At 51.4% G+C, this 17601-nt stretch overlaps 2 protein-coding genes across 2 annotated transcripts; both read right to left on the bottom strand.

The window, feature by feature from the left end:
• Positions 1–352: 352 nt before the first annotated feature.
• On the bottom strand, positions 353–11875 carry LOC137904074 (transmembrane protease serine 9-like). The gene is made up of 36 exons (XM_068748239.1): positions 11833–11875; positions 11615–11745; positions 11472–11539; positions 11200–11390; positions 11094–11126; positions 10782–11010; positions 10592–10716; positions 10175–10287; positions 9992–10098; positions 9771–9907; positions 9443–9550; positions 9262–9369; positions 9065–9181; positions 8213–8411; positions 7848–8116; positions 7598–7734; positions 7364–7520; positions 7011–7015; positions 6766–6891; positions 6078–6243; positions 5870–5994; positions 4801–4868; positions 4503–4696; positions 4094–4189; positions 3762–3981; positions 3540–3682; positions 3292–3389; positions 3079–3185; positions 2802–2935; positions 2382–2492; positions 2185–2298; positions 1957–2067; positions 1671–1854; positions 1309–1589; positions 1082–1218; positions 353–944 (listed from the first exon to the last, which is right to left on the bottom strand). The coding sequence occupies exons 1-36, from the start codon at positions 11858–11860 to the stop codon at positions 777–779; spliced, it is 4845 nt and encodes a 1614-aa protein (XP_068604340.1). The 5' UTR covers positions 11861–11875; the 3' UTR covers positions 353–776.
• Positions 11876–13029: 1154 nt separating this feature from the next.
• On the bottom strand, positions 13030–16773 carry spata13 (spermatogenesis associated 13). The gene is made up of 9 exons (XM_068747807.1): positions 16693–16773; positions 16282–16461; positions 15357–15533; positions 15056–15235; positions 14724–14956; positions 14438–14567; positions 13949–14324; positions 13757–13831; positions 13030–13628 (listed from the first exon to the last, which is right to left on the bottom strand). Exons 2-9 carry the CDS (start codon positions 16405–16407, stop codon positions 13447–13449), a joined length of 1479 nt encoding a protein of 492 aa, XP_068603908.1. The 5' UTR covers positions 16408–16461; positions 16693–16773; the 3' UTR covers positions 13030–13446.
• Positions 16774–17601: the final 828 nt, after the last annotated feature.

Raw genomic sequence — 17601 nt, 5'->3', positions numbered from 1 at the left:
TAAATATAGACCACAGACTCACATGTTCAGAGCCAAAGCTATAACAGTGTTTTTATAAAATCGTGCATCATAAATGGACATTTTCTCATTTCTAGCAGGTATTCCAGGCATCTTCTTTAGATTCTATTAAGTTTGTGTAGCATGGAAAAAAAGATAAATCAAAGTAAGTACAAAGAAATGTAATTTTGCCTTGCTCATGGTGGCCGCTTTAAACAAGTCAACAGGTTTTTTGTTCATCTGCTGATCCGGCAACAGTATCAATAAAAATGTTTTATGTCCAAGTACAACAACATAAAAATAACAATCTCGTTGTGATGTAGGTCCTCAGAGTCATCCAAGTCATGGTAAATCACAATGAGCAAAAAAAATGAAGCGTCAAACTGGACTTGTTCAAGTTAGACCAAAGACGTTTCACCTTTCATCCAGTTCTGAGACACTGCTAGAGAGTTTAGATACTTATACTCTTGTTGGAGCAGAAAAGAAACAAAGAAGGGACCGAAACCACCAAGGCAATCAGACTAAATTAAGCAATCATTTTTCTTGTCAACATGACCACACAGCCCATTAATGTTTAGGAATCGTATGGAAGCTGAATGGCTTTGGAGCACGGATGAGGCGTCCTGCTAGCCCATTGCAATGGATGCACCCCCCGAAAGACGGGCTGAATGTGTGCAGTCCTGCAATCATGGCAGCAGCCTGAAGATGGACTCCCAGGTCTGAGAGCTTCGTCCTGCGCATTTGCTTTGTAATTTTGTCCACGTCAATCAGATGCACAATCACACCTGTCCTTTAGTCTGCTGGCGGATCCAATCCGTGAACTTGACCACCTGGGTGTAGACACCGGGGCGGTTCAGCCTCGCGCAGCCTTCACCCCAGCTCACGATCCCTGCGAGGAACCAGCGTCTGCCTCGCTCCAGACACACTAATGGACCCCCCGAGTCACCCTGAGCGATAAAAAAAAACATGGAAAACAGATCAAAAAGGAAAGGAAGACCACCTCCCACACTAAATGTTTGAGCATGGGCAATTCTATATTTAGTTGCTTCCGGTACTGTTGTGTTAAAGACTTTTAGATACTTACCTGGCAGGCATCAACCCCTCCCTGCAGGCTCCCAGCACACAGCATCCTGGGAGTGACGGCGTCGTCATACAACTTATTGCACGTGTTCCTGTTGATGATCTTCACTGAGGCCTCCTGTAAGCGGGTGGCGAGTTCACCTGCAATTCAAGGAAATGCAAAATGGGGCATTACGGCATTGATTACACTTAGAAGTGAATTTTGAAAACATCTTTTTTTTTTTTTTGAACAGGCCTCACCGTCCTCCATGAGGACGCCCCACCCGGTGACGTAGCAGCTGGTCCCTGTTGTGAAGCTGTGCGAGGGTGCAGGGATGCATACAGGCTGCACCAAGTCGCTGAAGAAGACGGGAGCGCTGAGCTCGAGCAGGGCGATGTCACTGTCAGAGGTAAACTGGTCGTACTTCGGGTGCAGGAATATTCGTCGGATTGGTCTGGTGGTTGCTCCGTTGCTCCCAGTTGTCATGACGCCCACTCCCATGTACGCCCTCCATGCACGAGCGTCCGAGTATCTGCAGACACAACGTGCATGGGACACACAGCATGTGCACAAATCTGTGGACAATCAGGTGACTTTCGGGTATCTTTCTCACTTGATGGCGTCCGAGTCCTGGAAGCAGTGAGCTGCAGAGATAAGCCAGCGGCTGGACACCAGCGTGGCTCCACAGACGTGTCCGTAGCGATCCATCCGGAGGCTGACCTGCCACGGCCACGACCCCGCCCCGGCATCAGAGCCGCCAACTATCTTAAAGCGCTTCCTGGGTCTGGTGCCACAGCCTGACACGGACAGACGTACAAGGACAGGGAGGATCGACCGCACTCTAGTCACAACTGAGACGAGTTAACGAGTGTGAGGGATTCATGAGCGAGAGAAGCTACCGCATCGCAGCTCATCGGAGCCGTCAAAGCAGTCTTTGACGCCGTCGCACTCTGGGTTCACCTTGGCGAGACACTTCCCATTCACGCATTTGTACGAGGACGATGTGCAACCTTTAACATCTGAAGAGAACGAGAGACGAAACGAGGCAGAGTAAAATAAAACGCACCGACATTAGAGAAACGTTCCGTCGGTGTCGCCCAGCGTTGCCCGACGCCGTGAATACCCACACGCTCTGGAGCAGTTGAACTCATCGCTGCGGTCTTTACAGTCGACGACACCGTCACACACCGAGGACTTCGGCAAGCAGACCTTGTTGGGACATACGTGATGGCATTTACCTCCTGAAAAACACAAAACCATTTCATCATCGCTGCAGTCCACGCAATCGCACAGACGCGTCGCCATGGTGACCAATCTTGCTCACCGCAGGCGCCCTCCTCGCTGCTGTCTGCGCAGCTGCTCTGGCTCACACACTGACTGCTTTGAGGCCTGCACTGGCCGTTCCCACACAACACTTCGCCCGGTCTGCAGGACGCTACATGGTTTTACACAAATGTGAAAATGGATAAGAGTAGAAACTGCATGGGTTGGGATTGCACAACCCTTTCGTGTCCCTTCTAGCAGACTTACAGCATTTAGCCTCATCCCGTCCATCTGAGCAGTCTTTCACGCCATCGCATACTTTCCTTAGAGGGATACAGCGTCCGTCTCCACAACGGAACTGGCGAGGGCAGGCTGGGATTGGACATGAAGGAGACTCGCATGCTTTGTACTTGTACATGTACTCTTTTTTTTTCACATTTCAGGCAGATCTGACAGACTGGAAGCATCGGACTTCACTTACTGCCCTCCGGAGAGAAGGCTCGGTAGATCAAGTAGAAGCCCTTGTGAGTGAGGGATTCGTCTGAACGGAAGCGGAGGGAGAGCGGAGATGAGAAGACTCGCTTCTTGCTGCTGCTCGAGACGGGATTACACAGCCTAGATGCGGACGAGCACGAAACAATGAGCTTTCACTTTTGACCGACACACGCGGGCTGAATAAAACATTCGATGTGCTCGTAACGCTGACCCTTGTTTTACGGGCACCTTGGATGCAACACAAGTTCATCTTCACAACTCACTTGACCCCTCCGATGTCCAGCCAGTCTTTCTCACAGCCATCCGATGAGGAATCCTGAATGTCCATCATCACGATCGTCATGGAGATCAAGTATCCTGGCAACGGTGCCTGATGAAGTAACCACAGATGTGGAATGCAGAGTGCAAATAATAATTATTCCACTGTTTCTCTCTCTCACACACACACAGCAGTGTGAGTATATAAAGTGACTCACCCGTATTGTCCAGGTGCAGTCTATGTTCGGGGGGTAATAGGAGGGGTAGTAAGGTGAGGTAATAGAGCCGTTCCAGGAGGAAATTGACCCTCCGCAACCTGCAGGGGGTGATAGTGTCACAGGTTATTGTTCAGAATACACAAAAAAACACCAGAGCAGCATTTCTCAATGAGGAATATATAATAAAAGATTCATATAACTTGGACAAAATTGCATTTATTATTGTGTGTTTGGGAGAGCATTAAAACCTGCTTTAGGGATGGCTTGGAAGTAAGCTTTGAAGACCGCTCCATCCCGCTGCCTGCTGAAGGAGAAGGTGACCAACATCACATTCCCAGAGGAGGTCAGCTTCATGACAGGGAATGAACCGGAAACAGGCTGCCCACACCATCTGAGACAGGCCGGGTGAGAACGTTTACACGGGGACGACATTACGCCCAAAAGGGGAAAATATCAAAACATAGAACTACCTGGCGATGATCTTGTTCTGTAACGGAAGCAAGAAGTCATAGGCGGAGAGCTTGTGGGCGGCGCAGCTTCCTGGGGTGGCGCCGTGCAAGTTGAGGATGACCAGGCGGACCACGTGACCCGATGGCACGCGGAGACGCCACTGGTAGTACGGCTTCTTGGGACTCACAAGGCTCAGGGTGCGGTTGTTGCCGTGTTTGGCGTAGAGATCAAAGGACATTGCTGGACACGGAGGAGAGATGGAATAATTACTAACAACTAGTTCCCTTCAGACACTTCCTTCCGACTCGAATGTTTCTCCCCCAGATCTTCATGACTCGTGGCGTAATCTCACCTTGGAAGCCAAGCTGCCACTTCCCACCATGGATGCTGTTTGGATTCTTACTCTTGTCAGATTTTTCGTCCGATTCAAAGTCGTCAGGGTCCAAACCTGAATACGCACAGAGCTCGTGTCAAACTAGTCACACAGGAGTACATGCATTTAAAGGCGCATAACAACTACATAATAATTCAAAAGAAAAAAAGAACGTTTCATTCTACTCATTTGCAGGTCTATTCATTTGGTAGAGGCAATTTAGGAATATAAAACTATTACAGGAATACTGAAACTATTTTCTGATTGTTCAGGTTCGAGTGAAAACAGAGTGGGAGGCGGCTCTTATGATGCACATTGCTGAAATTGCAGGGGCAAACGGTGCATGTGGGTGTTAATCGTGCATGCAGACAACAGCGGGAGCCTCTACCCAGAAGGTGCAGCACGCTGTCGTCTTTCTGCATGTAATACCACTGCTCGTTGCGGCCGTGCCGCAGCACCTTGTGGCCCACAGGGAGCCCGCGCTGCAGCCTCTCCGGGCTGGACCTCTGGATGGCCCCCGCAATGTCGCCCGGGGCGGAGAATTTACTCCAGTAGAAGGCGTTGAGCCCTTCTGCTCCTTCGCTGTCGCACAAAGGGGGTTTACAGTGTTGCTATTCTGCAGGGAACGCGCACAAACTGCTGCACACGTCTATTGAGCAGCAGGCGTTTCCGTCGGCGAAGCGTACCTGAAGGCGGTTATTCCGGAGTGCAGGTGGTAAGAGCTCCACGGGGAGGACTCGTAGAGTTCTGAGAACTGTTTTTGCAAAAAAGACAACAAACAAACAAAAACAAAGCGAGGGTTGACCACACTCGACTCACGACAGCACTGCGGGTGCGACATCATAGCGGTGCTAGTGAGGTCACTCGTCTCATGCAAGTAGCACATGAACACACCTGGTTGAGCAGGTAGCCTGAGTTCAACAAAAGCATTGTTCTCGTGTGCGTGTGTGTGTGTGTGTGTGCATGTATGTGTGCGTTGAGTAGCACAGAGCTCCATTGTGCCTACCTGCTGGCTGCAGAGGTCGGACCCACGGCGGTACGGGCTGCTGACCTCCAGTTCACCCACGCTTTATCGAACAGATGGCCGCACAGATACTAACAAGCTGGTCAGCTGACTAAAGGAGCATTGCTGCTCATTTTTGCGCGCTACAATGGAGGTGACCTTTATCTCCAAAACCAAAATCCCCCCCCTGTGATATTCTCAAACTATCTTTCATCCCATGCTGCCCGGCCGCCCCGTCCCTCGCTGGCAGCCCCAGCACCAACCCGAGGCGCTCTTCCTCTCCGGCGCACAGAGCGACTGATTGTGTGAAAGCTACACACAGACAACGTTTTTATTGAAGGCCTGCTCTTCCTCTCACTCTCGCTGCCTGGGTATAGCCGGGCTCACAAATGCCGGGCTTGTCCTCAGGCTTGAAAGGGCCCTGTCCCCCGGGGGGGGGGTCTCTGGATCCTGCACACACACTGTACTCGGCTCCTGTTTCTGCTTTACATTTAACACCACCGGGAGAGACGGAGAGAAGAGGCGTGCAGGAAAAACAGTGAGAAAAAGATAAAGGAGGATAAAGGTGAAGTAAATGAAGAGAGGAGAATAGAGGGGGGGGGGGGGGGGGGCAGCTTTAAAGAGACCAGTAGCCCGCTGTGAACCGAGTTGGAGCAGCAACGTCCACTTCAGCCCCCAGCAGGAGGGCGGGGCAGCCATAAAGTACCGTTCAGAGGGGAGGCAGCGATGAGCAAGGCATCCGTCCCACTTACGTAATGGTTCAAAGCCCGAGCCTGCAGGCGGAACTGAGGGGAGGTGGAGTCAGTCAGCTCTGACGTGAAGCTCAGGTTTGGGAACTCCACACTGCCACCGAGGTAGAACACTGAGGAGGGAGGAGCTGGAGGAGGAGGAGGAGGAGGAGGTAAACACAACAGAGGAGAGAAGAAACGTTCACGACAGCCAAAACACGTCCGGACTCACGCGATAAGAAATGCAGAGTCAGCACGATGGCGACGGTGAAGGGACAGAAGGGCAGGGCACCCAGCACCCATCTCCTCCAGAAGCCGCAGGCCGGAGCTCGCCCCCCCTCTGCTGTCTGCTCCCCCTGATCCTCGGGCTGGGTGGGCTCCTTCACCTCCACCTCTCCCTTGCCGAAACAGGAACACGACTCAAATATCAAACCAGCTTTTTTATGTTTATTCTCAAGTTACTCCCAATTGGATTTGTGTGTGTGTGTGTGTGTGTGTGCGCGTGCACGTGTGACCACAGCAGATGTGCAATCAAGAGAATGCAGCCCATCTAGTAAAACCAATGAGACATAACGGGAGAACAATGAGAGCAACGGCGAACACCTTTGAGCTGAAAGGCTCTCCTTTCAACTTCGAAGTGGTTGGCAGGATCCCCCTGGGGGGGGGGGGGGGGGGGGGGCTTTCCCACGGCCCGTCTCTGCGGTTTCAGCACTCAATCAAGTGGCTCATGCCGACCCCCCCCCCACCACCCTTGAGACGGATTTCACCATTAAGATGAATCACGGATGAGTTGGTTTATGGCTCCCGATTGTCGTGCATCCGTTTCTTGTATTGCTCGAATCCCCCACTGCGTTCAATAAACAGACCTGGAGCTGAACAGAATGAATCCGACGCGTCTTTTACGCGCGGCGGCGCCTTACCTTTGGCGCGGCGCGTCCCGAGTGGCCGCGGCCGGAGACGCAGAACACCTCACAGGTGGCGTTTTTGGGGAGACTCCTCATGGCACCGTCCCGGCTCAGCTCCGGAGAGGCGATATGCACCAATGCCTCGGGCATAGAAACGATGGAGAGAGAGAGGGAGGGGGGGAACCCCCCCCTCGCGTCCTTTGAAGAAAGCGCAGCAGAAACACGAGCCGAGGAGCGCTTCGGATGCTGCGAGCATTCACCTGAACTGGACGGCAGGTGTCACACGGAAGCCCCACAATGCAGCGCGGGGGACAATGAGACCACTATGTTATGGAACAAACCGCACAAACAGCCGTCCTTTGCAGAGATAAACCTCTGCGCCGCGAAAGGAGGGACAAAAAAAAGCTGTTTGATGGAAACGCGCTCGGGATATTAGCCTCAGGAGGTCGGCTGGGATGGGGCATCTAGAATGTGGGTGTCCCTCTGCTAAAGGCCGACGCGCGCGCGCGCGCACACACACACACACACACACACACACACACACAACGTGGTTGATCTTTTATTACATGGTGCAAGAAACAGAATATTTAAACATCAGTGGAGGTGCGTCAGCTGATGTGACTGTAGATCCAGGAGGTGAACTTGTTGACCCTGCTGTAGACCCCCGGCAGGTTTGGCCTGCCACAGCCCACCCCCCAGCTTACAATGCCAATCAGGAACCAGCGACCCCCTCCTGGTGCCCGACAGGACAGGGGACCTCCTGAATCACCCTGAAAAACAAACAAACAAACGTAAAGTAAAGTAACCTGCAGCGGATCACGCTGGATCCAGTCAGATAGGAGCCCACCCTGCACGCATCCTGCTCCCCACCGGGGACCCCGGCACACAGCATGCGTGGCGAGACGGGTCCGTAGCGCTTTTTACACTCCGTCTGACTCAGCGGGGACACCTCTGCTTTCTGCAGCACTGACGGCAGCACTTTGTCTGGACAGACGTGGACATGGAAATTACAACCGACATCCCCCCCCCCCCCCCCCGGGAATCGAAGTTATATCAAAATGTCAAATTCACAGAGTATACTGCGGATTTTTGCTCACCCTCCTCAGAGCGGTATCCCCACCCGGTGACCCAGCAGCTGTGGCTGTCGGTGACGGCGTGGGACGGGGGCGGCAGGCACACCGGCTGGACCAGCGGGCGGAGGGAGGGGGGCCAGGGCTTCTTTAGCTGCAGCAGGGCGACGTCATAGTCAAACGTGTACGCGTTGTAGTACTCGTGCACCACGATCCGCTGGATATCCGCCACGTGTTTGGCACCACCCTGCGTCAGCATGCCGAGATGTGCTCTCCAGGAACGAGGGTCAGACAGCCTGGAAAGTGAGAGTGGGGGGGTCAAAGGTTAGTCACACTGATGGTGTAACGGGTTGGCAGAGCGATCAATAGCAGGGAGAGAGAGAGAGATTCACCTCTCCTTGTTGAAGCAGTGCGCTGCCGAGATGAGCCAATCAGAGGAGAGGACGGACGCACCACAGTACAGGCTACCGGAGAAGTGGAGGCTGACCTGCCATGGCCACTCCCCTTCCACAGAGTTAACTCCACCCACAACGCGTCCAGATCCGGATGCAGATGTGTCCACCTTCTTTTCAAAGGAGGGACGGCCACAGGCTGATGAGCACACGACATGACATTTGTGTGTGTGTGTGTGTGTGTGTGCATGCAGTATCAGAAAATGATCAAAGACAAGGCCGTCCCATCACCTCGAGACCCCGTCATGATTAAACAGCCATCACAGAAACATATTACAGCTGAACCACCGGATTATAAATACAAGTTTCTCATGGAGGACACATGAAGCGTTTCACAGAGAAAGCGTTGATGCAGCAATAAAATAAAAACATCTTGAGTTTGTGACGCGTTCAGCTGGTAACATCTAAAACCTTTGTTCAGAGGCAAACATTTAAGGACTGGTTCAGTGGCCGGGGGTCAAGGACAGCCCCCGGACAAAGAGGCAGCAGCAAAATGTGTTCTAGCCAGGAAAAGTAAGTCAATAGCAGTTTGACTTATAGCAGTTTGACTTCTGCTTTTTGGCAGAAACAATACATTTTACTGAGAAGGCAGGAGTTAATTTTGTCCGATAATAAGCCAAGCAAATAAAATGATGGTTTATGTCAACGCAATCAAGAAGGTTTGAGGAAAGCGAAGAGTTTCCTGTCAAAAAGGGCTTCAAAGTGTTGAAATACAAATGAACGAATAGCACAGTTACGTTTTTCTTTTCACTGTGACCTAAAAACGTAAGTACAGTAACGCAGAACGCTCACCGCAGTCCGCCTCGTCGCTGCGGTCCCGGCAGTCATGAACATCATCGCACTTTGCATTCTTTTTCAGGATACAAGAGCCACTGTTGCACCGATACCTGATCGCAGAGCAGGACGCTTCTGGCAAAGGAAGGGAGCCGATCGAATATACTGGCGGCCAACCACAATGCCTAAACACGCAGACGTGTAGACATTTGTACCCCGAGTGCAGTTCATCTCATCCCGTCCATCGGGGCAGTCCGTCTCTCCGTTGCAAATAAACAGAGGATGCAGAGGACCGTTGCCGCCGCAGTCCTTTGTGGGCCTCGCTGTGAAAATAAGACACGTGTGATTGATCCTTCCGGCATGTAAAGGCTTGAAGCAACCTGCGAGATAACTCACAGCAAAAGAATTCATCACTCTCGTCCTGGCAGTCGTCCAGTCCGTCACAGCGGCGGCTTTTCTCCACGCACAGTCCTGTGGAACACAGGAAGTGGCTCTCCGGACAGGCTGAGCACACGTTAGCAGGGGAAGGATGAGTTTTACTGCATTCCGATCGCTTTCTAACCCATAAACCGACGAAAAGTCACCACAAAAAGTGTCTTCATTGATGCTTTGAGAAGTAAATTATTATCCAGCATTTTTTCTCCCTCATCAATCACACTGAAAGACAATAATGGTGCGTCCTGGGAGCTGAAGTGCGCCGCACTCTGGGCCCAGCCTGGCTTACGCTGGCTAATGCTGTAGCTGCCGTACGACGCTTGAAAAGGCTGAGCAGAAGTCCGCGAGGTGCAGCGGAACTCCACCTCCGGGCTGCGTCCAGCGATACGAAACACTGTGGGGTGTCCCACGTAGCTGCCGCAGAAACTGTGGAAGGAGAGCAGCCACGGCAGGTCATGCATGATGCCATGCGACCTTTGGGCATACATGCATGATGCCGTGCACACGTACATGACTTCATTGACCTTCCACCAGCCGTGGTCGCAGCTCTTCATGTCCTTTAGTTTCAATTCATAGTTCCGAAACCGCAGAGCAACTCCTAATTTACTATTTGAGGTCTGGAGTTAAAAAGAGAAAAGTCAATGAATAAAAACTGCCGTTTCAAATCAAGTGTTTCTTTGTTTTTTTTTTTACCTTGAATTTCCAGGTGCATGAGGACTGTGGGGGTAGGAGACTGGGGTGGAAGGGGCTATAGATCTCAGCCATGATGTCAGGCTGTAACTGGGTCTCAATTTGAGACATGCACTCTGTGAAGGACAGAGACACACCTCAGGATCGTCACCCCAAGACAGCACTGAAAGTCACTAGCAGGTCTCGGGGGCTGGGACTCAAATCCCAAGGGTAGGAAGACTGAGGATAAAATGGGAGGGTCATGTAATGTGACCCCCCCCCCCCCCATGTGAAATCAAAGATAGATTATTCTTCCAGGCCTCTTTGTTCCCCCCAGAAGGAATAATCCCGTCAAAGACATTAAATCTTGGTGTATTTATATTCATTTTATGACATCCAGCTATAAATCCTGACATACAAAATCCTTTTAGTGCGTCATACTTTCCTCAGCAATGGCCTCAAAGTGTCCTCTGAAGCTCTTGTTGCCGTTTGTCATTTTGAAGGCGAGCAGCATGACGTTGGAGGTGGACACCAGGGAGAAGGAGTTGGACACCGGCTCACACAGCCTGCAGCAGAGATGCGTAGCACCAGTAGCGAAGTCCAGAGGAGTGGGCCGAAGCCGCAGACTCACCTGTACAGAACGCGGCCTCTCATGGGCAGCAGGGCGTCGTACACGGTCAGCGCGTCGCCAACGCAGCCGCTGGGCTCGACGAGGAAGGAGCCGACGGTCAGGCGGATCAGAGAGCCGGCGACGGCGGAGAGCTTTACGTGGCACCGCACGCCAGCCCACGATGAGAAGACCTCTAAAGGGACCCTCGCTCCGGGGAAGTTGGCGTAGAATTTATCTGCGCACTCCGACCCTGAAAGGAGAAGGGGAACAAACTCGCATCGGGAAACAAATGGCACAACTTTCATTCCAACTCACGTCAGGATTATTGCGCACCTGCTCCCGAGGTATAATCCAACCGTTGAACAGCTGCGGGAAGACAATCCAACGTCAGCGCAGATTAATTCACCTGGGATGTCGCACGCCAAGCATTCTGACGCACCATTGATGAAGATAGAGTCGATGTCCACTGGGAGGCCCAGGAGGTAGCCCACAGAGGACCGGTTCTTCAGGGTGGTGTGGACCGAGTCCCTGAACACGGCTCCTATACACTCTTCACACAACGCTGCGCTCTTCAGCCGGGGGACGACAAAAACCATCCAGAAATGCACCAGCACGCCACCTTTGCTGTTACTGCGTGACAGAAGCACATCCGGCGTGTCTGGACCGAGTTTGCTGCTTAAACGTGATCAGCTGAGGACGAACGGGCTGCACCTGAGGTCTGAGATGACAGCTTGCTGGTAGAGTTTGGCCAGGGAGGACATCTTGTAGACGTCGCTCACCTGTACCAGACAGTTTTAGACTTCCTCAGACGGCGCCGACACCAGAGTAAATGACAGGATCGCTCCGATACACACCACATGCCGTATTTTATTTGCCATGGAGACAAATTCATTGGACTCCTCCTGGCGGTACTCCGGGATAAACTCCATATTGGCAACCCGGAACATTCCGGCAAAATAAGCTCCGCTGTTGCTTTCCCTGCGAACTGAGAGAGAGAAATAAAAACAAGAAGCAGATTTATACGTTGCAGCTTTTGATTTCGTTTTTGAGTAAAGTGTGAGAGTCCTCTTACAGATGAAGACCCACAGCAGCGACCACATGACGACCACCACCACAAACACCACAGCAGCGATGATGACGGCAAGGTGAGGGGTGTCCAGCAGACGGGCCCGAAGCTTCTCGAGTCCTTTGGGCTTCCGTCTGGTCTTCCTGTACTTCCTGCAAATCTTCTGCAGGGTGTGATCGACCGTGGCCACGTTCACGGACACATCTGCAATCTACCGGGCAGGGGGAAGGCGACGCATGCAGTGGTGGTCGTATAAATACGACTCGCCCTTTTCAAGTTGTCATTTTAATCTGCATGGACTCCAACAGGGATGCGGCTAATGATGTATAAACGATGCGAGGAAGCACAGACTGTCAGCATTAGCTGGTTTGTGCAACAGACTGCATGTGCTCTGCAAAGTGGACAAACGTTTGAACTACAGCTCGGCGAAAGTGTCGCCGTGTTCCAGGCAGGAGACGAGTCTCTGCTGCCGATGATGCTCATGAAGGGATACACCAGACGGCAACGCCATCCGATGCAAGGCACTCTCATTGGGTTACCCGACGCACATGTATTATTAATCCAGAGCCATCCCATACGGTGAGAACGGCTTCAACCATCACGAGCTAACAGGATGTAGATTGCCCATAGGAAAAGCTATTCGTTAGCGCAACCAGAAAAAAACATGCAACTTAAGATATTTAAATGTCCCCAAAAATCTTCCAAGGCTCAATTTGTAGCTTGATTGAAATGGGACAAGCATTTTTTTTTAGTACCACTGTAGCCATAGCAACACCATATTGTCTGTTTTTGTACTCACACTGGCAGCATCGTCTCCGCCCGTCTGCTCGTTCTCCATGACACAGACATCCCTTCGAGCCCTTTATCGTCTAGTTCCGGATCTCAGGTTCAAATGGATCCCCCTCTCCTTCAGAACTAGAGCCACGCTGAAGGCAGCAGCAGCAGCAGATAGAACCCCGGCTGAGCCGCATGGCACACTGAGCACAGTGGACAGGTGTGTGAAACCAGATCCGTCAGAACAAGGTGAGCAGTGGCCAATCGGGGAGATCGCCGATGGAAACTTACCCTCCTGCTGCTATGGATAACGTTTCATTCACCTCAATCAAATTGATTCCGCTGCATTCAAGTGGCAACAACGACTTAAGATGCAAACACTTTATAAAGGACGGCAGTTCTTTTAGGCACGTTTGTACAAGACTTTTATTTACAGCGTTAACAGGGAAGGTGAATGTGTTGACAGACTTGCATCAATAAAAAGGGTCCATCCACTGGGAAATACTAAAACCACGTCTGCCAATGTAAAAGGACAAAAACGCATCGTCATAATATCCATAAATACGTCTTTCAGTTGGCATTAATGGGACAAAGGGGTGGGGAGGGCAGCGTCTTTAACGCATCGTCAAAAATGGACAGACAGTCTTTTCACAATGACGCTACGCCATCGGCGCCAGACTTCAGCAGGAAACGGAAATTTTAAGACACATTAAGAAGCGAGGCACAATAAAGTTGATTCATTCACAAGCAGGGGAATAAAGAACGTGTTCTTTGAGTGTTCAGGACGGACCGAGTGCTCTAAACATGCACGGGGGAAAGAAAAAAAAAAAGCAGGAAGTGAAAGCGTCATTTCCTGAAAAAGGCGCTGCGGGTGATGTTGTACAACAGGTGGTGAGGTTTTCGCTTTGGGGGCTCAGCCAGTGAAAAGACTTGCTGTTGAGGCACGCTGGTTGGAATGGTGATGTGACGCTGGTGCAGTGGGTGAAGGTTTTGGTGGTGCGGTGCGACAGATCCAGAATAACCAATGGCTAAAAAGGTGAATAAGTAAAGCAGAAAAACAAACAAACAAACATCCAAGTTAGAATTAAGCATTAAAACAAGGAACAAAATCGCCACGGAGCGAGGCTCGTTAGTAGGAAGCAACATGACGCCTTACTTTTGCTCTTGCCGTGTTTGGCTCTTCTGGCATTAATAATAGCCTGTTTTCTTTGTTCTTCACTGATGTCCATTCCTGATAAACAAAGACACCTTCAGATCAAAATATTTCCAGCCGCTCCCTTCAGGGCGGCTGAGTCATCGCAGTCTGCCCTACAGTAAAGGTTACGCAGCACAATTGAACATGACTCACCCATCTCTTGGTCTTCCTTGACTCGGCGTCTCTCCTTGGCGAACGCCTGCAGCCATCGCTGCTTGTCCTGCGCCTTCCTGCAGCACAGCACGCACACGAATTCCAGCGTGGAGGCGTTACGCAGGCGCAGAGCGTTCCTCAGGGTCAGGCCCAGGTCGAGGTCCCGCCCGTCGGGTACGTCCACCACCTCGGCCTGATCCGTATCCAGCCGCCCGCGGTAGTGGAGCAGGTCTCGGCGCAGGACGTCTTTTTTACAATCGATCAGCTGGTGGTCAAAGAGGAAGAAGCTGCGCTGCTGCATTTTGCCGTGCCGGATAATTCGAGTCAGCTCGCCGGAGTGAATGAGCTCAGAGCTGCGCTCCAGCACGTTGGATCCCTGCAAGCGACACGGTTACATGCAGATTCACACAGAATGTCATCCACGCGAGGGCGGCGAAACACCCGGCTACTTGTGTAAGTCGCGAAAATCAAAAGTAACATTTTCATCACCTCCCAGTGGAGGATGGCCACCTGCCAATGAGCAATGGTGTCGAGACTCTCCAGCCGTCTCTTCCTCTCATTTATCAGACTGGCCACATTCTTCATAGCCTCGTACGCTTTGCTTACTCCACTGTGGTCGCTGAAATAAAAACACGATCGGAACACGGCTCACCTCGGGCACAAAACTGACACGGTAATAAAAAGTGAGCAATCAAACCGCCATTGTTGTAAAGTCATACTATGAAATGCTAAAATTAGCGGCATCAGTTAAGAGTCATCATTCCCAGAAGACTACCTGTGGTCCTTGGGGGTGTACTTTAGCAGTTCTCCCAGCTGCAACGGGTATTTACAGATCTTCTGGACTGGTGTGAGCAGGAAACCTGCAATGGAAATGTCGATCATCTGCTGGAGGAGCCGGCAGGCCTCGAAGAAATGCTTGTATTTGCCCAACTTCATGAGACGCTGCAGCTCAGCACATGCCGCAGGATGAGTGTTACAGTAGTCCGAGTAGATGGAAAAGCCCTCGCCCTTAGCAAGAAAGAAACAAAGCAGACATGTAGAGCTGTGGAATCAGGGAAATAAACAGTCATCAGATTAAATGGGGAACAGTTTTGTGAGCGGCCCTACCTGCATTAGAAAGCAGGAGCCGATTTCACTGAGGTGAGGTTGGATTTTGTTGTGCTTCTTTTCCAGGTCTCTGAGAAACTGCCTCTGAAACCTGTAGATGTCTTCGATGTTGCTGAAGATGGTCGTCAGCTGCAGCTCGGCGAACATGTCCGGGTGTTTACGGCACTGACGGATGTAACCCTGAAAATCAGCGCGAAAGCAGTTCACATAGCGACCGACAGGGGGCGCTGGATGACCAAGCCACTAACTAACTGCTGCAGTGAACAGAAAGAGATGCAGCAGGCGTAGACGAGGGCCATACGTCACAGATGTCCTTCAGGTGCTTGATGTAGATGCGTTCAGTGTTCATGATCTCCTGAACCACATTGCTCCTCATCTGCTCCCTGTGCCGAGTGTTGTGCGTGTCCCGGGGGTTTGGATCCTGGTCCACCACGCTCTCCACACTATCCGTACTCGAGTCCTCCTGGTTCACTCGCACCTGAAATACGCCCATCACACACACACACACCTCCTGATCAACATTCAAATCTTCTTTGTTGATGGTGGATCTGGATCAATCATTCAAGAGGTTCGAGATTGTTCTTGGTATCTTTACACAGCAGCCGTGAAAAGTAAAAGTCAATCAGAGTTTGTGCGTATTTTTAACAGATTTTTTAATCCATAAATGGAGATTTGAATGTTAAAATGTAATCTTTTTCCCTGACCTGATTCTGGATCAGATCAAGAACGCATTTTTCATGGTGGTGCATATCAGACCTCTTTGTGACTGATTTTTGGTGAGTGAATTGAATGCATATTTTACTAGTTTTTTTTGTTTTTTTTAGTAAATAGGAAGATAAGGATTTCTTTTTGTATCCAGACGGGTATCCGAATCACTCTTAAAATTTATTCCGTAATCCTGCTAACACTCAGACAGATAACCCCCCTTGGCGGAGGTACGTGTTCTACCACCAACAAATGTAAGCTACATACGACGTTAAGCCAGCCCGTTGGGACACATCGATTCTTCACAGCAGACCTCCATCAGCCAATCAACCAACCTCCCCACGGTTACCACAGCCTGCCTAATTAAGACTCAGCTGTCAATCAGCTCCGGTCACCACAGAAACCGGCTGAACCTCTGAGGTTCGGGCCCTTCCGTGCACGCCGCCTAGAAGGCCGGTTTGGATCTAAGCCAGAGTCTTTACAGTTGCGCTGGAGAGCAAACAGGTTAGGAGTCCACTTACCCTCACAAAGCTGGAGGGGAACCAGGCCTCCCGGTCGGCCCCCCTGCCCCACCACCAGTCCTTATGCGAGGCGTCCAGGACACGGATGACGTCCCCAGCTTTGAATGCTAGCTCCTGCTCCTCCATGGTCACATGGTCCCAGAGAGCCTCCGCGTACACCGTGTGGCCAGAGCGTATCCACTGAGCAGCAGACAGAGGAGGTAGAGGTACAATTACACGCGGTCTGATCCCACGTCTAGCATCTACGGTAACGCCCGACCCCGCAGCGGCGGCCGATCCTGCTGAACCGCAGCCGAACATCACGGGGGTTTTCCACGGCGCACGTTTAGAACGCGCCGCGCCGCTAATTCCGCACACATTCTTCGACGTTTGAGTTTGTCAGTGAGGCCAGCTTCTCCTCGTCAGCCTCACCTCGTTGAGCACGGAGAGCTCCACCCCTGGCTGGAGGTAGGGCGTGGCGTCGGTGAGCTCATCGAAGCTACCCTCCTCCTCTTCCTCCTCGTCCTCGTCCTCCTCACTCACGCTGTATTCAAGTGTCACTGAACAGGCGGACATTCCGTCTGCAATACGTACAAAGAAGTGAAAACTATCAGGCAAGACTTAAACAACGCAGAGATGCACAGCCGGCTCCAACGTTTTCCTCCAACGAGCTGAATGGACGTTCTCAGCCTCTTTCCCACAGACCTTAATTATGGGATCAAAAACAATCCCGGTGCTCACCGCTAAGCACCCTGTGGAGCTTACGCCGTCCGACCCGGTCCAGTCCAATGGGGGTGCTCTGAGAGAGGGTGGTAGGGCGAAACCTGGCGGACACGCCTTTATAGGGCGGGACCCGGTGGGACGGGATGGGAGGCCGGGTAAGGGGCTGCCGAGCAAAGAGGAAATGGGTTTTAGTTGGGATTTTCTTACTCTCTCTGGCCTTCACCAGCAGACTTGCGTTTGAAACAGAGAACAGGAAATGAGTAACAGACGGACGCAACAAAAATCACCTGGCCCGACACAAAATACACAAACACACAGCGGAAGTAGCGCTGCACGAACACCGATCTGCAGCATTCAAAAGATTTAAGCTAGTGAATACCTGCAGAATAAAGCTTTGTGCGTTTACCGCCGCCCACGAGAGCAGCAATGTCACAACTATCATCTTTTTGTTTTGTTTTTATGTTGGAGTTGAGTTTGAACATCATGATCACGAAAATCAAAAGCAAACGTTTGAACCACGCACTTCCTTGTTTGGACTTCCTCCATTGGTGGACAGGTCAAGCTCAATTTAACACTTAATGACACAAAATGTTATTTCTAGATTAGCCGTTTCACTTC

Source organism: Brachionichthys hirsutus, chromosome 14 (genome assembly GCF_040956055.1).
Source record: "Brachionichthys hirsutus isolate HB-005 chromosome 14, CSIRO-AGI_Bhir_v1, whole genome shotgun sequence".
NCBI lineage: Eukaryota > Metazoa > Chordata > Actinopteri > Lophiiformes > Brachionichthyidae > Brachionichthys > Brachionichthys hirsutus.
The sequence above is the reverse complement of the archived record's forward strand: the minus strand, read 5'-3'. Positions and strand labels throughout refer to the sequence as shown.